The sequence below is a fragment of the Schistocerca americana genome, chromosome 10 (assembly GCF_021461395.2).
Source record: "Schistocerca americana isolate TAMUIC-IGC-003095 chromosome 10, iqSchAmer2.1, whole genome shotgun sequence".
In the NCBI taxonomy this organism is placed as follows: Eukaryota; Metazoa; Arthropoda; class Insecta; order Orthoptera; family Acrididae; genus Schistocerca; species Schistocerca americana.
Window position 1 is genome coordinate 90,706,273 of NC_060128.1, and position 21,345 is coordinate 90,727,617.

Here is a 21,345-nt window from a genome sequence, read left to right on the forward strand (position 1 = left end):
CTTCAAAATGATCAGAACATATAAAATGGTATTCTGTCGGTCGGAAATGTTGCCTCCTGACAGCGTGTAACCATTTTTGTAACAGCTATGGTTTTGAGAAAGGAAACCTGCAAATAGATTCACAGTCATTATACTAATATCGTGTTACAAAAACATTTATTAAGCAAGTGCACTGACATACAAAACAACTTAAAATATTCGCTTACCTGTGAAATGTAATATTCGTTCCTTTCTCGAATTTATTTGTACAGTTAATCGCTGCACGACTCTTCACCATTGTATTTCTTTTGATTGGAATGTACAGACAGCAGAATTACGAGTAACAAATACTGTATGTACGTCCCAACAAATACACAACGTTGAATCAAGGTCTTCATAAACAACAGTACTACACAACACATCAGACTACAACCACTATAATGGCGTCCAGCCGAAGGTTCAAATTATCCCGCAACTGCAGCGCCATCAGTGATTCTAGTTATTTTTTACAAGGTCTTTGGTTCTGTGCGCTGGTGAAGTTTCGAACTGTTTTGGCAGATGGCAGTGCAGTAGCACAGCGTCAAAATGGCGTCTACACACGGCCCACGTCACAAGCAGCGTGCTGTTATCGAATTCTTGTGTGCAGAAGAAGAAACCACGATGAACATCCGTAAACGTGTGTGTGCAATATACGGCGATGCTGCGGTTGATAGGAGTACAGTTGGGCGATGGGTAAAGGAAGTTACAGCCTCAAAAAATGCAGAGACAGAGCTCAACGATCAGCCACGCTCGGGACGTCCTGTCACAGCCACTGCTCCAGACGTGCTGAAGCGTGCGGATGCCATTATTCGTGCCTAGCGGCGCATCACTACTCGACAATCGGTCGGCATTGGAAGTGCGTCCGCAACGATCGAAACTAAGCCTACAAGACAAGGGATTTTACCACCAGGGGATACACTACTGGCCATTAAAATTGCTACACCACGAAATGACGTGCTACAGACGAGAAATTTAACTGACAGGAAGAAGATGCTCTTATATGCAAATGATTAGCTTTTCAGAGCATTCACACAAGGTTGGCGCCGGTGGCGACGCCTAAAACGTGCTGACATGAGAAAAGTTTCCAACCGATTTGTCATACACGAACAGCTGTTGACCGGAGTTGCCTAGTGAAACGTTGTTGTGATGGCTCGTGTAAGGAAGAGAAATGCGTACCATCACGTTTCCGACTATGATAAAGGTCGGATTGTAGCCTATCGCGATTGCGCTTTATCGCGACATTGCAGCTCGCGTTGGTCGAGATCCAATGACTGTCAGCAGAATATGGAATCGGTGGGTCCAGGAGGGTAATACGGAACGCTGTGCTGGATCCCAACGGCCTCGTATCACTAGCAGTCCAGATGACAGGCATCTTATCCGCATGGCTGTACCGGATCGTGCAGCCACGTCTCGATCCCTGAGTCAACAGATGGGGACGTTTGCAAAACAACAACCGTCTGCACGAACAGTTCGACGACGTTTGCAGCAGCACGGACTATCAGCTCGGAGACCGTGGCTGCGGTTACCCTTGACGCTGCATCACAGACAGGAGCGCCTGCGATGCTGTACTCGACGACGAACCTGGGTGCACGACTGGCAAAACGTCATTTTTTCGCATGAATCCAGGTTCTGTTCACAGCATCACGATGGTCGCATCCGTGTTTGGCGACATCGCGGTGAACGTACATTGGAAGCGTGTATTCGTCATCGCCATATTGGCGTATGACCCGGCGTGATGGTATGTGATGCCATTGGTTACACGTCTCGGTCACCTCTTGTTCGCATTGACGGCACTTTGAACAGTGTACGTTACATTTCAGATGCGTTACTACCCGTGACTCTACCCTTCATTCGATCCCTGCGAAACCCTACATTTCAGCAGGATAATGCACGATCGCATGTTGCAGGTCCTGTGAGGGCCTTTGCGGATACAAAAAATGTTCGACTGCTGTCCTGGCCAGCACATTCTCCAGGTCTCTCACCAATCGAAAACGTCTGGTCAATGGTGGCCGAGCAACTGGCTCGTCACAATACGCCCATTACTACTCTTGGTGAACTGTGGTATCATGTTGAAGCTGCATGGGCAGCTGTACCTGCACACGCCATCCAAGCTCTGTTTGACTAAATGACCCGGGCGTATGAAGGCCGTTATTACGGCCAGAGGTGATTGTTCTGCGTACTGATTTCTCGGGATCTATGTACCCAAACTGCGTGAAAATGTAATCAAATGTCAGTTCTAGTATAATATATTTGTCCAATGAATACCCGTTTATCATCTGCATTTCTCCTTGGTGTAGCAATTTTAATGACCAGTAGTGTACAAACAATTCCACTGCGTTAGCGCACGGTCATGGGTTGCGATGTAGACTACGTAGAAAAATAGGACATGGACGAGACATGTTCATGTATGTTGTCACCAAATGCTGACTCTTAACATTAAATATGTTCACAGAAAAAAAAAAAAAATCTGGGGCATTACTTATTGAACGACCCTCGATATATGCCACAAAATTAGAAGTCGGATTGGACTGGAGAGGGTGAATGGAATAACAAGATTTGCGCTGTGAAGAAATAGCAAGCAGTGTGCTATTCCTTCACATCGGCTTTCTTCATAAACACTTGCTGAAAATGATGAACAAAAGTCTAAATGACAAGATTGGGCTTCGCTGTGGGCGGAGGCGTGAGAGGGGAAATGCTGACGTAGTCGCCGCTCTGTGACCTTTAGCATCACAACGCGATTTTGCGGCTACAGCTGCTGCGTCACTGGCGTTTACAGAAATGAAAAAAAGCGGAAGTCGACATGAAGTGTGCGGACAGATCGGACATTTGTCGTAACCGAACGGAAGACCCATCAGTCACCCTTTACCATGCCACTTAACATTTACATGCAGTTACAACTGTTAGTTTAGTTGTTACCGCCAAGCGTGAACGCGCATCGTTTTCCTTTCAATTCTTGCTGATTGTTTGTTGACGTACGGAATACCAATGAAGCACTACTTAAATGAACAGCTCTAAAACGGGCAGTATAATTATACTGTGAAGCCATTATTTTTATGGGCCGGTACGAGGATAATGGAATGTAGTCGAATTAACTCGGGTGATGCTGAGGGAATTAGATTAAGAAATGAGACACTTAATGTAGTAAATGAGTTTTGCTATTTGGGGAGCAAAGTAACTGATGATGTCGAAGTAGGAGGATATAAAATGTAGACTGGCAATGGCAAGGAAATCGTTTCTGAAGAAGAGAAATTTGTTAACATTGAGTATACACTTAAGTGAAAGGAAGTCGTTTCTGAAAGTATTTGTATGGAGTGTAGCCATGTATGGAAGTGAAACATGGACGATAAATAGTCTGGAAAAGAAGAGAATAGAAGCTTTCGAAATGTGGTGCTACGGAAGAATGCTGAAGATTAGATGGGTAGATCACACAACTAATGAGGTGGTACTAAATAAAATTGGGGAGAAGAAGAGTTTGTGGCACAACTTGACTAGAAGAAGGGATCGGCTGGTAGGACATGTTCTGAGGCATCACGGGATCACAAATTTAGCATTGGAGGGCAGCGTGGAGGATAAAAATCGTGGAGGGAGACCAAGAGATGAATACGCTAAGCAGATTCAGAGGGATGTAGGTTGCAGTAGGTACTGGAAGATGAAGAAGCTTGCACAGGATAGAGTAGAATGGAGAACTGCATCAAACCAGTCTCAGGACTGAAGACCACAACAACAACAACAACGACGTTGATATTTTTACTATCGATATAACGATATCTGTTCTCGATGTACACAAACCGGCAATGACTTTTTAACCATCGATATATCAGATTACCGACATATTTAAAAATATCGACAGTTCTAGTTTATGCACCAGGAGTGATGAATTGGGCAACTGTGTTGTGGTATTCTATGAGCCCCATCGGTCTTCTGTAAGGCTGCATTACTACTAAGGATTATGTGACCATCGCATGGTACAGACTCCGCCTTCCAAGAAGTCAAGGCCCTGTACACACAGCTCCCATCATCCGGAACTGCTTTTGTGAGCGTGTGGTTGAACTGTAGCGTCTGCCGTGCCCACCAGTCACCAGATCTCAATATCATTCAGCCTCTGTGGTCCTTGAAGTGACAGGTGTGAGAGCACTACCCAGCTCCATCATCGTTAGCTGCATTTGTCACTCTTTCACGTGAAGAATGGGATAAGACCCCCTTGAAAACCATACAGGACCTTTATTTATCCATTCCAACATGACTGAAAGCTAATTTGAATGCAGTTCCATTGAGTTTCGGGTGTGCAGCCGCAAGAAATCTCGTTCTTCTTCTAATATTTCGGCTGTAAAACGTTCAGCCATCTTCAGAGTGAGCTGCAAGGCTGCCGCTCCAGTGCTTGCTTCGTCCCTTTATACTGTTGTACCGCGCGACTGCGCATGCGGCCACAGAAGAAGGTGATTTATTGCTGCTGCACACCCGAAACTTAATGGAACAGTCTTTGCGCCGCCAAAACCTGAAGATTCACAATTTGAATGCAGTTTTCCTACACCACATTACACATGGTAAAGTGTTATGTTAATGGTGTTTCCTCATTTCTGTCAGCCCACCTGTATGATACTGACAATGAGACAGCTAGTGTTTCGCTACGGTCGCAGGTTCGGATCATGCCTCGGGCATGGATGTGTATGATGTCCTTAGGTTAATTAGGTTTAAGTAGTTCTAAGTTCTAGGGGACTGATGACCTCAGACGTTAAGTCCGATAGTGCTCAGAGCTATTTGAACCATTTTTGAACAGCTGGTGTTTGTCACTAGGACATGGCAACTATTGTTGATGTGCCGTGCTGCTCTGAAGGCTCTTCTTCAATCCACTGCGTCTCTAGCCCAAACCACTACTCATTGTGTTTGTTGCCTGTGCCAGGTGGTGGACAATTCGTCAACTGCGATCGTGCTGCATGCCGGGCCAGACCTGACAGTGAGTGGGGCCACGGCCCTGTGGAAGGAGACTGCTCTGTCTGTGTCCGAGCCTGAGGTCATAGACGCAGATCGGGAGTTCCTGCAGGTGGACCTGGACGAGCCTCTGGAAGCAGGGACCTTCCTGCTGCTCAAACTCACCTTCTCTGGGGAGCTGCCCACCGACATGAAGGGCTTCTACCTCAGCAGCTACCAGCACGCCGGCACCACCAGGTACTCAACAGGTTTTCAGCACTCTTGTGATGCTCTAGAACATGGGCTTCATCTAATAGACGAGCTACCTGTGACTTTTTAATCATCATCATCATGATCATCATATACAATTCTTATTCAGCCACCCATGCCTATTCCAGTTTCAAGAAGACTACATTCCACATTTTGAGCATTTTTTGCATTAATGTGGTATTTGCAGGTAATCATGCTGTAACAGCATGCGTTCTCACAAATGATAAGTTCACAAAGGTACATGTATCACATTGGAACAACTGAAATAAAATGTTCAAACGTATTTTAATTTAAAAAAACCTACTGTTACCAACTGTTCGTCTAAAATTGTAAGTCATATGTTTGTGACTATTACAGCGCCATCTATCACAAAGCGAAAAAAGTGGTCCAATTAAAACATTCATGTTTCTTTATGTACTACACGAATATGCAATAAAAATGGGGGTTCCTATTTATAAAAACGCAGTTTATATCCGTTTGACCTATGGCAGCGCCATCTAGCGGGCCAACCATAACGCCATCTGGTTTCCTCCTTCAAGCTAGAGAAGTTTCGTTCTTTGTAGTTTTTTCGTTTGACGCTTATTTCGTGAGATGTTTGGCCCGGTCACTATCTATGAACCACACTGTAGAGCGTTGGGAGATCGTATATTGCTTTAATGGCTTGAAATAATCCAGTCAAGTGAGTACTTTTCTACCTTACCGATAGTAGGCACTATTATTTTGTGCACTTAATGGCCTCTAATTTGTAAGTATGCTGTTAAAGATTAATTTGAGAGTGCGATTCATTATCGCGAAACCGGTTGTATCTTGACTCCACAGTAAATGAGGATTCATAGCTACAAGCGAACTCTACAGTTTCTACAAGGTTTTACAGCATTTTTTAAAAAATTAACTTTTGTGTGAGTTTGCTATAGCAAAAGTGTGTTGCTTAATGTTTTTGGGAGCGTTGACTTTTTATATAGTTCGTGGGAAGTAGAATCACACCCTTAAACTGCTATGTAGTCACCAATTTTGAAGTTAATCGTTAATCTCATTTTGGTACTCCTAATTGCTTTCGTTTTTTTGTAGTTTACCCTCAGTCGTTTTTCTGTGCTTATTAGATTACTCATTCAATTCAACATGTCCTATAATTTCTCCGTATTTTCACTGAGGTTAGTATTACTAGCAGCTACTGCTATCACTTTCCTTTCACTCCGAATTTTAACACTGCAGAATACTTATTTTATTTCAAAGACACCGAGCATTCGGGAGGACGACGGTTCAATCCCGTGTCCGGCCATCCTGATTTAGGTTTTCCGTGATTTCCCTAAATCGCTTCAGGCAAATGCCGGGATGGTTCCTTTGAAAGGGCACGGCCGATTTCCTTCCCCATCCTTCCCTCACCCAAGCTTGCGCTCCGTCTCTAATGACCTCGTTGTCGACGGGACGTTAAACACTAATCTCCTTCTCCTCCTCAAAGATGTTTCTTTAATGTACATAGTGATCAGCAGTGGAGAAAGGTTGCATCCTGTTCTCACATCTTTTTTAATCCGATCACTTTGCTGATGGTCTTGAATTTCTGTTGTTCCCTCTTGGTTCTTGAAAGATGATGCCTTAATAAAGATAAAATGACCTGAGGTTTGCCATGAACGAACATGGGGCAACTGTCATGTGCTTCTTACAGCCAGCAAAGCTTTGACACTCCCACCTTCGGCATTTTACTTCCCAACACAGCAGCCTGAAGTTCTTACAAAGTGCAATGTAATGGGTTCGCTCATATCTGGCGTCTCACCAGCAGTGAATCACGTCTGGCACCATAAAGTCACAATGCAGGCAGATAGTACCAGACATCCCCCAGGGTATGATATTAGGTCCTACACTGTTTTCAATGTATGTCACTTTCATGTTTTCAGTACTGTCCTACTGCAAATACATGTATGCTGCTGACCTCCAGTTGTATCTAAATGCAAAAGCAATAAACCTAAGGACAACTATCGAGAACCTCTGTGTGCACTATCAAAATAGGTGTGGGACACACAGGTAATGCTAAAACTCAACACATCCAAAACCAAAGCGATACTGATTGATCATTCTAAGCTCGTAACACGAAATATTGGGAATACCTATCGTTTTAGCCCTAAACGGGACAAATAACTTCTCTAACTCAGTAAAAACTCTTTGAGTAATATTAGATGAAAATCTACATTGGAATGAGCACATCCGTGTGCAAGAGGCATCAGCATCTCTCCATGCTGTACAAAAGTATAAAAAGCTCTTCTCTCTTGATCTGAAAAAGAAACTTGTACAAACACTTGTTGTTGTTGTGTTGTTGTGGTCTTCAGTCCTGAGACTGGTTTGATGCAGCTCTCCATGCTACCCTATCCTGTGCAAGTTTCTTCATCTCCCAGTACCTACTGCAACCTACATCCTTCTGAATCTGCTTAGTGTATTCATCTCTTGGCGTCCCTCAACGATTTTTACCCTCCACGCTACCCGCCAATGCTAAATTTGTGATCCCTTGATGCCTCTGAACATGTCCTACTAACCGGTCCCTTCTTCTGGTCAATTTGTGCCACAAACTCCTCTTCTCCCCAATTCTATTCAATACTTCCTCATTAGTTATGTGTTCTATCCATCTAATCTTCAGCATTCTTCTGTAGCACCACATTTCGAAAGCTTCTATTCTCTTCTTGTCCGAACTATTTATCGTCCATGTTTCACTTCCATACACGGCTACACTCCATACAAATATTTTCAGAAACGACTTCCTGACAGATAACTCTATACTCGATGTTAACAAATTTCTCTTCTTCAGAAACGCTTTCCTTGCCATTGCCAGTCTACATTTTATATCCTCTCTACTTCGACCATCATCCGTTATTTTGATCCCCAAATAGCAAAACTCCTTTACTACTTTAAGTGTCTCATTTCCTAATCTAATTCCCGCAGCATCACCTGACTTAATTCGACTACATTCCATTATCCTCGTTTTGCTTTTGTTGATGTTCATCTTATACCCTCCTTTCAAGACACTGTCCATTCCGTTCAACTGCTCTTCCACGTCCTTTGCTGTCTCTGACAGAATTACAATGTCATCGGCGAACCTCAAAGTTTTTATTTCTTCTCCATGGATTTTAATACCTACTCCGAACTTTTCTTTCGTTTCCTTTATTGTAGAATAAAACTAAAATTATGGTAGAGTAAAACTCGGGAACAAGAATGAAAAATGCTCCTGCCATAGCACAACAAAATGTGAGTATGTCGTGTGCAGAGTTAGGGATGTAAGAAAAGGGAACTAGCTTTTCAAATTATCTGCCAGTTTCAAAGATACTTAAGACAAACCATTTTGACATACTCGCACTTTTTTTGCAAACGACCTTACTTCCCGAGCGCAGTGTGCTCTCTTACCAGAAAGCTCTTGGCATACCTGCATCTTGCAATTTATAGGCCAAAGTCCATGATGCTATGCCCGAAATCTAGAAGATTCGCTAGCCATGACAAACAGTCTGCTGTATAATATCATATGGCTGAGGAGCATACATGTGACAGCTAAAAAAATGATTTTCTGGGGTGATAAGATTTCTGATGTGGATTTGTTCCTGGTGGGTGAGGGAGGGGGAGGAGGGTTATGACACTATGTATTATGTTACTTTACTTGACACGATCCATTATATTACATGACATGTGTTGTAATGCTAACAAGTACTAGGGTTGGAACTTAAACAGTGGCAACTATGCTCCAAAAACGAACTGTAATACTGTGCATTGATGGTCTGCCGTGGAGGAACGTAATGCGTTAGGACAACACCATCACAGTCGTACACGGGAATCACCATAACTTTCACCATACTGGGGCTCTGAAGCACCACCTGCGACCAGCTTTGCGAAAGAAGTGGCGATACTTTCTGCGCAACCCGCCCATCATTTTGCACGACAATGCACGGGCGCGTACAGCTCAAGCCGTGACTGCTCTGTTCGGTCGATGGGACTGGGAAGTACTGTACCATCCACCATACTCCCCAGACTTCAGTCCTTGTGACTTTGATTAGATTCCGAAGATGAAGGAAGCACTTGGTGGCATTCGCTTCAGAACTGTTGCAGAGATTCGACAGGCAGTATACCGCTCCATTCGCACCATCAACAGAACAGGCTCTGCTAACGGTATACTACGCCTTCCACATCGCTCGCAACGGGTTCTAAACAACAGTGGTGACTACTTTGAAGGACAGTAACAGGTGAAAACATGTAACTCTTTTGTATCGCTTGTGAATAATTTTTTGCCACTATTTAAGTTCCAGCCCTCGTACAAAAAGCGCAATGTGTTCGGATTTAAATGTCTTTGAAACTGGCGAATAAGTCGAAAAGCTAGTTCTCTTGTTTTAATCCCTAACTCTGCCCAGGATATACTCGCCTCTTTTGCGCTATGATAGGAGCATATTTCGTTCTAGCCACCACCACCACGATTATTGTTTCTTTCCTGTCTCAGACGTTATGTCTGCTTAAAAATGGAAAGTGACGCGGATCTTGATCAAGCGTGACCTCGTTTTAACTGTACGGTATACGTTACATTGCATTTAGGAACTTTCGGGTAATTGAAAATGTATCAATAATTACAGATTTCTGTAGTTGTGTATATACGTTTCGATGCAGCTGTATTGCATTGATGTACTGGTGGATATTGTGTGGTATGACTCCTGTAGTCGATAGTATAATTGGTATAATGTCAACTCTATCCTGATGCCACATGTCTTTGACTTCCTCAGCCAGTTGGATGTATTTTTCAATTTTTTCTCCTGTTTTCTTCTGTATATTTGTTGTATTGGGTATGGATATTTCCATTAGTTGTGTTAATTTCTTCTTTTTATTGGTGAGTATGATGACAGGTTTGTTATGTGGTGTTGTTTTATCTGTTATAATGGTTCTGTTCCAGTATAATTTGTAATCATCATTCTCCAGTACATTTTGTGGTGCATACTTGTATGTGGGAACGTGTTGTTTTATTAGTTTATGTTGTATGGCAAGTTGTTGATGTATTATTTTTGCTACATTGTCATATCTACTGGTGTATTTTGTATTTGCTAGTATTCTACATCCGCTTCTGATGTGATCTACTGTTTCTATTTGTCTGTTGTGGTATTGGGATCTTTAATAATATGCCTGCTGTAATATATGGTGTTTATTGTTTGATCCTGTATTGCAATCATGAATCCTTCCGTCTCACTGTATATATTGCCTTTTCTTAGCCATGTGTTGGATGCGTCTTGATCTATGTGTGGCTGTGTTAGATGATACGGGTGCTTCCCATGTAGTGTTTTCTTTTTCCAATTTACTTTCTTCGTATCTGTTGATGTTATGTGACCTAAAGGGTTGAGGAAGTGGTTATGAAATTGCAGTGGTGTAGCTGATGTATTTATATGAGTGATTGATTGGTGTATTTAGCTAGTTTCTGCTTGTTCTATAAAGAACTTTCTTAAATTGTCTACCTGTCCATAATGTAGGTTTTTTATGTCGATAAATCCCCTTCCTCCTTCCTTTCTGCTTAATGTGAATCTTTCAGTTGCTGAATGTATGTGATGTATCCCATATTTGTGGCATTGTGATTGTGTAAGTGTATTGAGTGCTTCTAGGTCTGTGTTACTCCATTTCACTACTCCAAATGAGTAGGTCAATATTGGTAAAGCATAAGTATTTATAGCTTTTGTCTTGTTTCTTGCTGTCAATTCTGTTTTCAGTATTTTTGTTAGTCTTTGTCTATATTTTTCTTTTAGTTCTTCTTTAATATTTGTATTATCTATTCCTATTTTTTGTCTGTATCCTAGATATTTATAGGCATCTATTTTTTCCATTGCTTCTATTCAGTCGCTGTGGTTATCCAATATGTAATCTTCTTGTTTAGTGTGTTTTCCCCTGACTATGTTATTTTTCTTACATTTGTCTGTTTCAAAAGCCATATTTATACCATTGCTGAATACTTCTGTTATCTTTAGTAATTGATTGAGTTGTTGATTTGTTGCTGCCAGTAGTTTTAGATCATCCATGTATAGCAAATGTGTGATTTTGTGTTGGTATGTTCCAGTAACATTGTATCCATAATTTGTATTATTTAGCATGTTGGATAGTGGGTTCAGAGCAAGGCAGAACCAGAAAGGACTTAATGAGTCTCCATGGTATATTCCACACTTAATCTGTATTGGCTGTGATGTGATATCATTTGAATTTGTTTGGATATTAAGTGTGGTTTTCCAATTTTTCATTACTATGTTTAGGAACTGTATCAATTTAGGATCTACTTTGTATATTACCAATATTTGTAGTAACCATGAGTGGGGTACACTATCAAAAGCTTTTTGGTAATCAATTTATGTGTAGTGTAGCCACCTTTGTTTAATTTTAGCTTGCTATGTCACCTCTGCATCTATTATCAGTTGCTCTTTACATCCTCATGCTTCTTTGCAGCAGCCTTTTTGTTCTTCATTTATAATTTTGTTCTCTGTTGTATGTGCCATTAATTTCTGTGTAATGGCTGAAGTTAATATTTTGTATATTGTTGGTACGCATGTTATGGGGCGATATTTAGCTGGGTTTGCTGTGTCTGCTTGATCTTTAGGTTTCAGATAAGTTATTCCTTGTGTAAGTGTATCATGGAATGTGTATATGTCTGCAATGTAACTGTTAAATAATTTAGTTAGACGTGAATGTGTTGAGGCGAACTTCTTTAGCCAGAAATTTGTTATTTTATCTTTTCCAGGGGCTTTCCAATTGTACGTAGAATTAATTGCTCGGGTGACTTCATGTTGCAAAATTATCACTTCAGGCATTTGTGGTACTATGTTGTATGTGTCTGTTTCTGCTTGTATCCACCGTGCATGTCTGTTACGTTGTACCGGGTTTGACAATATGTTGCTCCAGAAGTGTTCCATGTCTGTTATGTTTGGTAGATTGTCTATTTTAATTTGTGTGTTATCTATTGTCTGGTAAAATTTCTTTTGCTTTGTGTTGAATGTTTGGTTTTGTTTCCTTCTATTTTCACTTTTTTTGTGTCTTCTAAGTCGTTTGGCCAATGCTTGTAATTTCTGCCTCTTTTCGTCTAATTGCTCTATCGCTTCTTGTTGTGAGATTTTATCTAACCTTTTTCATTTTTTGTCTGATATTTCATGTCTTATAAATTGTGTTAGCTGTCCGATGTCTTTTCTCAGTTTTTCTATTCTGATCTGTAGCCTGTGTTGCCATGATGGTTTTGTGGGTTTCTTCTGTGTGTTGGTTAGTTCTGATCTCTGCCTAGTGTATATATTTAGTGTAGTGAGTGCTCCTATAAAAACCAGTAGTTGTAACTCTTCCATAGTTGTATTTTCATTTATTTTCTTGTGTATGATTGTGTTGATAGTTGTTATTGTTGTTTCGACTTGTGGGTTGTTTGGTGGTCTGTGCAAGAATGGTCTAATGTCTGTATTTGTGTCTTTGTATTCTATATATGTCAGCTGAAATTTTTCTTCTATATCTAACATGTGTGTCAGTTCGTGTTCTATTTGTGCTTGTTCTGGTGGCTGTCTTACGATTTCGTTTTCCTCTGATTGTTTAATTGATGCGTTTTGTTCTTTGATTGTTTGCTCTGGGATGTTTGAGTCCACTACTGTATTTTCTTCTTCTTCTTCTGATTGCACATTATTTTGTTGCAGTATTTGTTGTACTTGTTGTTTGCTGTTTTCTAATTCTGACTGGGGTATCCTGTTATTTTTGATTATTATACGCACCTGATCAGCTCCACGGGGTTTATTATTATTATTATTATTATTATTGTTATTATTATTATTATCATTCTTGTTGTGCTAGCAGCAGGAGCAGCAGCAATAATGGGGAATAGTGCCAGTGCTAACTTTATTAGTTGTTGATGGCCGAGCATTTCTGTCACCTTGAACGATTCTCCTCAACCGTCGTTGGTCCCATTCTTGAAGCATCTTTTTCCACCCACAGCGATGTCGGAGATTTGATGTTTTAGCCGATTCCTGATATTCACGGCTCATTCGTGAAATGGTCATAAGGGAAAATCCCCACATCATCGCTACCTCGGAGATGCTGTGTTTTATCGCTCGTGCGCCTACGAGGAAACCGCGTTCAAACTCACTTAAATCTTGATAACCTGCCATTGTAGCAGCAATAACCGATCTAACAACTGCGCCAGACACTTGTCATCCTTATCGTTATATATAAAATTTTCGTGCCACACTGCTAGTTGCCATACTCATCCGAAATGGCTCTATCGATTCTGATGAAATTTTACATGTGTATTCGGTAGGTCTGAGGTCGGTCGTAATCTGTTTTTCATACCCCTCTGTGATAAGAGTGGTCCACCTCAAAAATTTTTTCTTATTTTTTTGGACAGAACTTTTTATTTTTATTTTTTTATGATGTGGTGTTAAAAAATACACACAACCCTAAATTTTCACCCTTCTACCACCAACCGCTATTTTTTAAAAGCGATTTTAGTAATTTAATAATTTTCAGCCACAGTCGATAACAGATCAATTATCACTGATTCAGTTATCCCCGCTAGATGTCTACCGGTGGTAGTCTTTCACTATTCGACAGATAGGTAATTGAAGAAAACGTACCAAAAGCAACGACTCGAATATCGCTTGTTGAATCGACGTAACTAGACCGAGAAGTTTAACCAGGTAGCACACGTCATTCGCCAAACCGACATTTAGGCCTAGCGCACACGCATCGATTTTCATCATACTGAAATACATCGTATGATCAACAAAGAAGTGGAACAAATAAGTTCCTATGCTCTCCTTTGTTCCTCTAAAAGAATTTAATCGTACAATATTTTTACATACGACAAAAATAGATGCGTGTGCGCTTTGCCTTATTCATAATGCTGGCGAACACGTTTCGACACGCAATTGCCGCTATGTTTGTATGCTCATGGAAGAGCCATGTATCGGCTGCAATTGTTAAATCCGCGCGATCTACGTAGAAACGCCAGAACTAATAGTGGCCGGGAGTTCCCGACTTCCCCCTAAGCCTTTTCTCACTCCCCACACAGTTTTCGGCCATTATTATTGTTTGTGTCACGAGCTCCCGCCAACAACGGCTATTGTGTTACACGATTACATTGTGCTACATGTATACATTATTCTTATAGACTAGAGATAATTTATATGGCAAAGCAACGTTTGCCGGGTCAGCTGTAACATATAAAGATTTTCAGAGGCGGAACGAAGTTCGCCGAGTATAGCTAGTGAATACAGGGTGTTACAAAAAGGTACGGCCAAACTTTCAGGAAACATTCCTCACACACAGATAAAGAAAAGATGTCATGTGGACATGTGTCCGGAAACGCTTACTTTCCATGTTAGAGCTCATTTTAGTTTCGTCAGTATGTACTGTACTTCCTCGATTCACCGCCAGTTGGCCCAGTTGAAGGAAGGTAATGTTGACTTCGGTGCTTGTGTTGACATGCGACTCATTGCTCTACAGTACTAGCATCCAGCACATCAGTACGTAGCATCAACAGGTTAGTGTTCATCACGAACGTGGTTTTGCAGTCAGTGCAATGTTTACAAATGCGGAGTTGGCAGATGGCCACTTGATGTATGGATTAGCACGGGGCAATAGCCGTGGCGCGGTACGTTTGTATCGAGACAGATTTCCAGAACGAAGGTGTCCCGACAGGAAGACGTTCGAAGCAATTGATCGGCGTCTTAGGGAGCACGGAACATTCCAGCCTATGACTCGCGACTGGGGAAGACCTAGAACGACGAGGACACCTGCAATGGACGAGGCAATTCTTCGTGCAGTTGACGATAACCCTAATGTTAGCGTCAGAGAAGTTGCTGCTGTACAAGGTAACGTTGACCACGTCACTGTATGGAGAGTGCTACGGGAGAACCAGTTGTTTCCGTACCGTGTACATCGTGTGCAGGCACTATCAGCAGCTGATTGGCGTCCACGGGTACACTTCTGCGAATGGTTCATCCAACAATGTGTCAATCCTCATTTCAGTGCAAACGTTCTCTTTACGGATGAGGCTTCATTCCAACGTGATCAAATTGTAAATTTTCACAATCAACACGTGTGGGCTGACGAGAATCCGCACGCAACTGTGCAATCACGTCATCAACACAGACTTTCTGTGAACGTTTGGGCAGGCATTGTTGGTGATGTCTCGATTGGACCCCATGTTCTTCCACCTACGCTCAATGGAGCACGTTATCACGATTTCATACGTGATACTCCACCTGTGCTCCTAGAACATGTGCCTTTACAAGTACGACACAACATGTGGTTCGTGCACGATGAAGCTCCTGCACATTTCAGTCGAAGTGTTTGTACGCTTCTCAACAACAGATTCGGTGACCGATGGATTGGTAGAGGCGGACCAATTCCGTGGCCTCCACGCTCTCCTGACCTCAACCCTCTTGACTTTCATATATGGGGGCATTTGAAAGCTCTTGTCTACGCAACCCCGGTACCAAATGTAGAGACTCTTCGTGCTCGTATTGTGGACGGCTGTGATACAATACGCCATTCTCCAGGGCTGCATCAGCGCATCAGGGATTCCATGCGACGGAGGGTGGATGCATGTATCCTCGCTAACAGAGGACATTTTGAACATTTCCTGTAACAAAGTCTTTCGTGCAGTCACGCTGGTACGTTCTGTTGCTGTGTGTTTCCATTCCATGATTAATGTGATTTGAAGAGAAGTAATAAAATGAGCTCTAACATGGAAAGTAAGCGTTTCCGGACACATATCCACATAAGATATTTTCTTTCTTTGTGTGTGAGGAATGTTTCCTGAAAGTTTGGCCGTACCTTTTTGTAACACCCTGTATAGTTGTTGCCGACCGCAACGCAGTATTCTAACTGTTTGTATATATCTGTATTTAAATATGCATGCCTACACCAATTTTTTTGCGCTTCATTATAAGTAAATAACAACAAAAATAAATATAAGGTACGCCCTACGGAATAGCTAACTACGTCCTCTGTGGCAGGTACCTGGCGGCTACCAAGTTTGAACCGACGTACGCACGGAGGGCGTTCCCCTGCTTTGACGAGCCAGCACTGAAGGCCAGCTTCAAACTGAAGGTGATAGTGCCGCCAGGGTTCGAAGCCATAAGCGCTACGGATGCCACCGTCTCCGAATCCAGGTAAGTAGACCAGAGTCTCTGCTAGTGAATGCTTCTCAACATACGGTGTTCGTTTTAGTTTGAAACAACCGAACATCACGAGAAATGCGCGCCATGTGAAAAGAAAAAATGTGCACATGAAAAATTAATACATTCTAAGACATAAAAAAGCTGCTCCCCACAAAGGAATTGTCTGAACTGGACGGAAAAAGTTAGATGTGATGTAGATGTACAAAACAATCTTCTTCTTCTTCGCGGATTGATCACTTAGGACCACGCGTAATCAACATTTGTTGGCCTTCCTTTTCGCCCAGTATTCCTTCATAAGCAACGAATGGGCTAGCTTTCGTTGCGTAGATTACGTATATCGGTTACTTTTTCTCTCTTCTTCCTCAAAACCCCATTGAAAGGGTACAGTACCGCCAGATATTGAAAATAGGTACAACATTCTTCGTTATTCTTGTCAGAGCAACATATTTTTTGTAATAATAACTCAATTTCACTTAATACACCGAAGCCAGATACCAGTGTAGGAAAGAAGGACAGTTTATTTATTTAATTGATCACATGTGCACTCCCACAAAATAAATCCCCACATCCAGTTTGGTGAGATCTGTGAAATGAATGAATGTATGGTCGTCTGCTAACTGGAGATAGTGAATGTGCAATATGTGATCATCTTTGAGACGGTCCTTTGGTCACCTTTGGTCATCTTTGGTGGAACCAAAGAGATAAAATTTACCTGAGCTTTGAGCGCCTGAAATGTGGCTAACAAATACGGAAGCATGGTCATCCCCCACCTCGACAGAGCTGCGAGATGACCAGAAGAACAGCCATGTTTCAGCACTCTGGCGCTGGATCTTGTGCTGTTAAGACCTGTCTTAGGTGTGCTCCGTAAAGACAAAAGAGTGGAGAGATGGTATGCATGTGAAATACTTCAGAGTAGTTTGTAATAATAATTTCTGTATTTCAGGAACTTTTGAGGGGGAGAATTAAATGACAGGCAGGTAATATTAAGGGGATCATAGTAATCTTCGGAAGTGACCAACGGTCACAATGAAACCACGTGTAGCAATAAGTTGAAATACTTGCGAGTGCTAGTACTAACTTGAAATACTTCCAAGTGCTAAAGTTAAGCTGAATTACTGGTGTGTGTACTATAAGTTGGAAATATTTAAGAAATGGCGTGTGCAGGACTTGAAATTAAAGACGAGCACTTCCACGTGGTGAGTACTGAGTGGGTCTCAATCTGTGTGTGAGACAAAGGATAAAGAGAAGTACTCGTCCATGGTATCAGTTGAGGACTCGCGTGTGTGACGAATATGTTCTTAATATTACTTTGCGTGTTATGTTTCCGTGTGACGCTAGATTCAAACTCTAAAACTCAGAGAGAAGCAAGGTGAGTCAGCCGTCTATCCAGCAACGCCACTTGGCTTGCATTGCACAGGAAGACGTGCATATATCTCCAGAGTTCATAGTAGGAAAGTAGAATTACGAAGTGGGGCAGTGTCGTGTGAAACTGGGATAAATACTAATTGAAGTGGGAAAGCAGAAAGTGATAGTGTTGTGACTATTTATTGTATTGTATTCCATGTTGTAGTGTGATGTATGTCATGTAATTTGGGTATGTGTGGTTTGCATGTGAGAGTAACGAGGTAGTCTCGAAAGATTAGTGGGTTATGCTTGTTCCTTCTGTACCGCTCGAACTGGAGGAAAGTTTCGTGATGATGATTGTGAGAGTCGAAGTGTGAGATATAATAAAAGATCCACCATCCTATCCAGAAAGTGCACTGTAGCGTTAAATAATTACGAGACCATAAGATAGAGAATCACCAATGTAAAGCCATGCCCACTGGGCGGAGTTTCTCATATGTAATTGTCGTATAAAATGTAATGGTGTGTTTAGGTTATCTTTGAATTATAATAGAATTTATCTGAATGAAAAAGATAGTAAAAAGGATTGGTGGCCTTGTTCTTCGAATAGTGAGTAGTCATGATACCCAGAATTTATAATGTGTGCGCCATTCATATTCAGTGCGATGGCCACGTGTTGATTAAAGGCGTTGGGAAAGAAAGAAAGTGTGGTATAGCGAGTGCGTAGTGAACAGTCAGAGTTGTGTAAATTACTAACAGTCAGATGGGCGTTATCCGATTCCGTTGCGTAATATTCAAACAGGAGGATAATTTGTAACTTAATTGTGAGTATTAGAGTTCATGTTACTCGATAAATAAGAATGAATCCACTCGCTTGGCAGACCACTCATCTTGCAGGCCTGACTGCTTGATGCCACAGTATGAGCAAGGCATGTGGGTGCCTCTCACCATGTGTTTGTGATTTTTTAAATTTCATTTCTGTCATGTAGATTTGGAGACCCTAATTCTCTCAAGTCTTTTTCCGTCTGTTTGTACCAGTTCGGTCTCGTAGTCTTGTTCTTTAAAAATGTATGGATTTTGTGCGTTAACCTCTTCTTTCTAAATGCCCCATGAATTCTTCTCATGTTGTGTCTGTTTTTGGAGATATTTTTATATATTTCTGCATTGGGTTTTGGATAATGAACACCATCTTTAGTTCTTGGTCCTAGGATTTTCCTCATTATTTTGCGTTCTTTCACTTCTAATTCCCTTTTTAGTGTTCTGTGCTGAAGGTTTAGTGTCTCAGAATCGCAGAGAGCTCCGGGTTTAATTACTGTTGTGTAGTGTCGTATTTGCAGTTCCACGAGAGACTTTTTGTTGTAAACGTTTTTTGTTAACTGAAACGCCGTCTCCATTTTCTGGACTCTTGATCTGACAGATTTCTTTTCTTAACAATTTTCTGCAATCCATTCACCCCAATATTTAAATTCTTTTACTCGAGAGCTGTAGTTATTGCCAATTTTGAGATCAGTAAGTGCATCTTTGATGTCAGTCAGTAAAGTTTGTTTTTTCAAATTAAATTTGTAATCCTATTTTTGCTGCCTGCTCTTGTAATGATTCTAGCTGTTTCTGTACATCGGTAATGTCTGGCGCGATCAGTGCCATGTCGTCAGCAAATACTAAACAGTCTAATTCTATGCCCTTACGCTTTGGTCCCAGTCTGTGTGCTGGTGCACCTGCTTTTCTTCATTCTCCAACAACTTTTTCAAGAGCATTAGGGACAGTCCAACCCCTTGTCGTACTCCTGTGTCTATTTCAAATTCTGTGCTCAATTCTCCATAAATTTTACTTTGGATTTGGTCTCCGTGAGTGTTCCTTTTAAGATGTTTGTTGTCTTTTGGTCTAGTCGAAGTCCTGGTAACACTTCAAAAAGGGATATAGTGTCATATACTTTTTTAAAGTCGACAAACATGATGACATAACTTTTGTTTGAAGTACTATGCAAATATTTCATCGAGTTTATCAAGTTAAGGATTTGTTCTACGCGTGATCGACCTTTTCTGGTCCCACCTTGGTATTCGCCTAGTTTTGAATCCAGCTGAGGTTCAGCTCGGTTTAGTTGGGCTTCAGAGAGAATTTTGTATGTTATTAACAATAAAGAGATTCCACAATAGTTGTTGGGGCCTGTTTTACTTCCATTTTTGTACAGAGGATGTATGATTGCTGTCTTCCAATCTGTGGGGATTTTTTCAGTTTTCCAGATTTCATGTATAACCTCTTTGAGTTTTCAATAACGTTTTCTCCTGCATTTTTCCATAATTTTGCGATGATTTGATCTTCTCCTGATGCTTTGTTATTTTTCAGTGACTGAATTATCTCTTTAATCTCCTGTAAACTTGATGGCTTTGAGTCTGGGTTTCGTTGTGTATGACGGAACAAACTAATGATAACAATTTTGAAAAAAATTGTATGCTTTATTCAAGAGAGAGACCTTCACAAATTTAGCAACTCAGTAACGAGTTTATTCACCTCTGGCTCTTACGCAAGCAGTTATATGGCCCGGTCTTGATTAGCAGAGCTGTTGCTTGCCCGGAGGGATATCGTGCCAAATTCTGTCCAATTGACGCGTCGTATCGTCAAAATCCAGAACTAATTGAAGGACAATTCCCAGACGTCCTAGACTGGAGAGGAATTCGACATCATTGCTGGCCAAAAGAGGATTTGGCAAATGCGCAGACAAGCAGCAGACACGCTCACCGCGTCCGGGCGGCCATTATCTTGCCGAAATGTAAGCCCAGGACTGCTTGATATGAAGGGCAACAAAAGGGGCATGGAATACTGTGCTGTAAGGGGATCGTGGATGACTACCAAACGGGTCCTACTGCGAAAAGAAAGACCAGCGCAAACCATCACTACTGACTGAAACTTCCTGGCAGGTTAAAACTGTGTGCCGGACCGAGATTCGAACTTGGGACCTTTGCCTTCCGCGGGCAAGTGCTCTACCAACTGAGCTACCCAAGCACGACTCACGCTCCGTCCTCACAGCTTTACTTCTGCCAGTACTTCGCCTCCTACCTTCCAAACTTTACAGAAGCTCTCCTGCGAACCATGTAGAACTAGCACTTCTGGAAGAAAGCTTGGGTAGCTCAGTTGGTAGAGCACTTGCCCGCTGCAGAGTGAAAATCTCATTCTGATCACCACAGATTGTCTGAATATATGGCGGGGGACTCAGGTTGCTAACCCACCGCTGTCCAGGGCGTCTCGGAGCGTCTTCGGCTACGAATCTCGTTGATGGTAGTAAAACTGTCATCAGCAATAAATTCCGCTTCGAATTGACCACCAACGACCAATTAAGACGTGTCTGGAGATGCCCCAACAGTGGTTGTATACCAAGCTGTCGCACTCCGTGCCGCCCTCAACCGAGAGTGTTGGTCTGGGGTGCAATATTATTTTTCGTTGCAGGACCCGTTTGGTTGTCATTCGCAGCTCCCTTGCAGTATAGCGGTTGTTGTTGTTGTGGTCTTCAGTCCAGAGACTGGTTTGATGCATCTCTCCATGCTACTCTATCCTGTGCAAGCTTCTTCATCTCCCAGTACCTACTGCAACCTACATCCTTCTGAATCTGCTTAGTGTATTCATCTATTGGTCTCCCTCTACGATTTTTGCCCTCCACGCTGCCCTCTAA

The 21,345-nt window shown here is 41.9% G+C and overlaps 1 protein-coding gene across 1 annotated transcript in view; it reads left to right on the forward strand.

Annotated features, from left to right (window-relative positions):
• Positions 1–21,345, forward strand: part of LOC124552627 (aminopeptidase N-like) — a 230,330-nt gene that overhangs the window by 49,215 nt on the left and 159,770 nt on the right. Inside the window, exons 3-4 of the mRNA XM_047126952.1 lie at positions 4,919–5,184; positions 16,173–16,328. Coding sequence (XP_046982908.1) covers positions 4,919–5,184; positions 16,173–16,328 — 422 coding nt within the window. The remainder of the gene's footprint in view (positions 1–4,918; positions 5,185–16,172; positions 16,329–21,345) is intronic.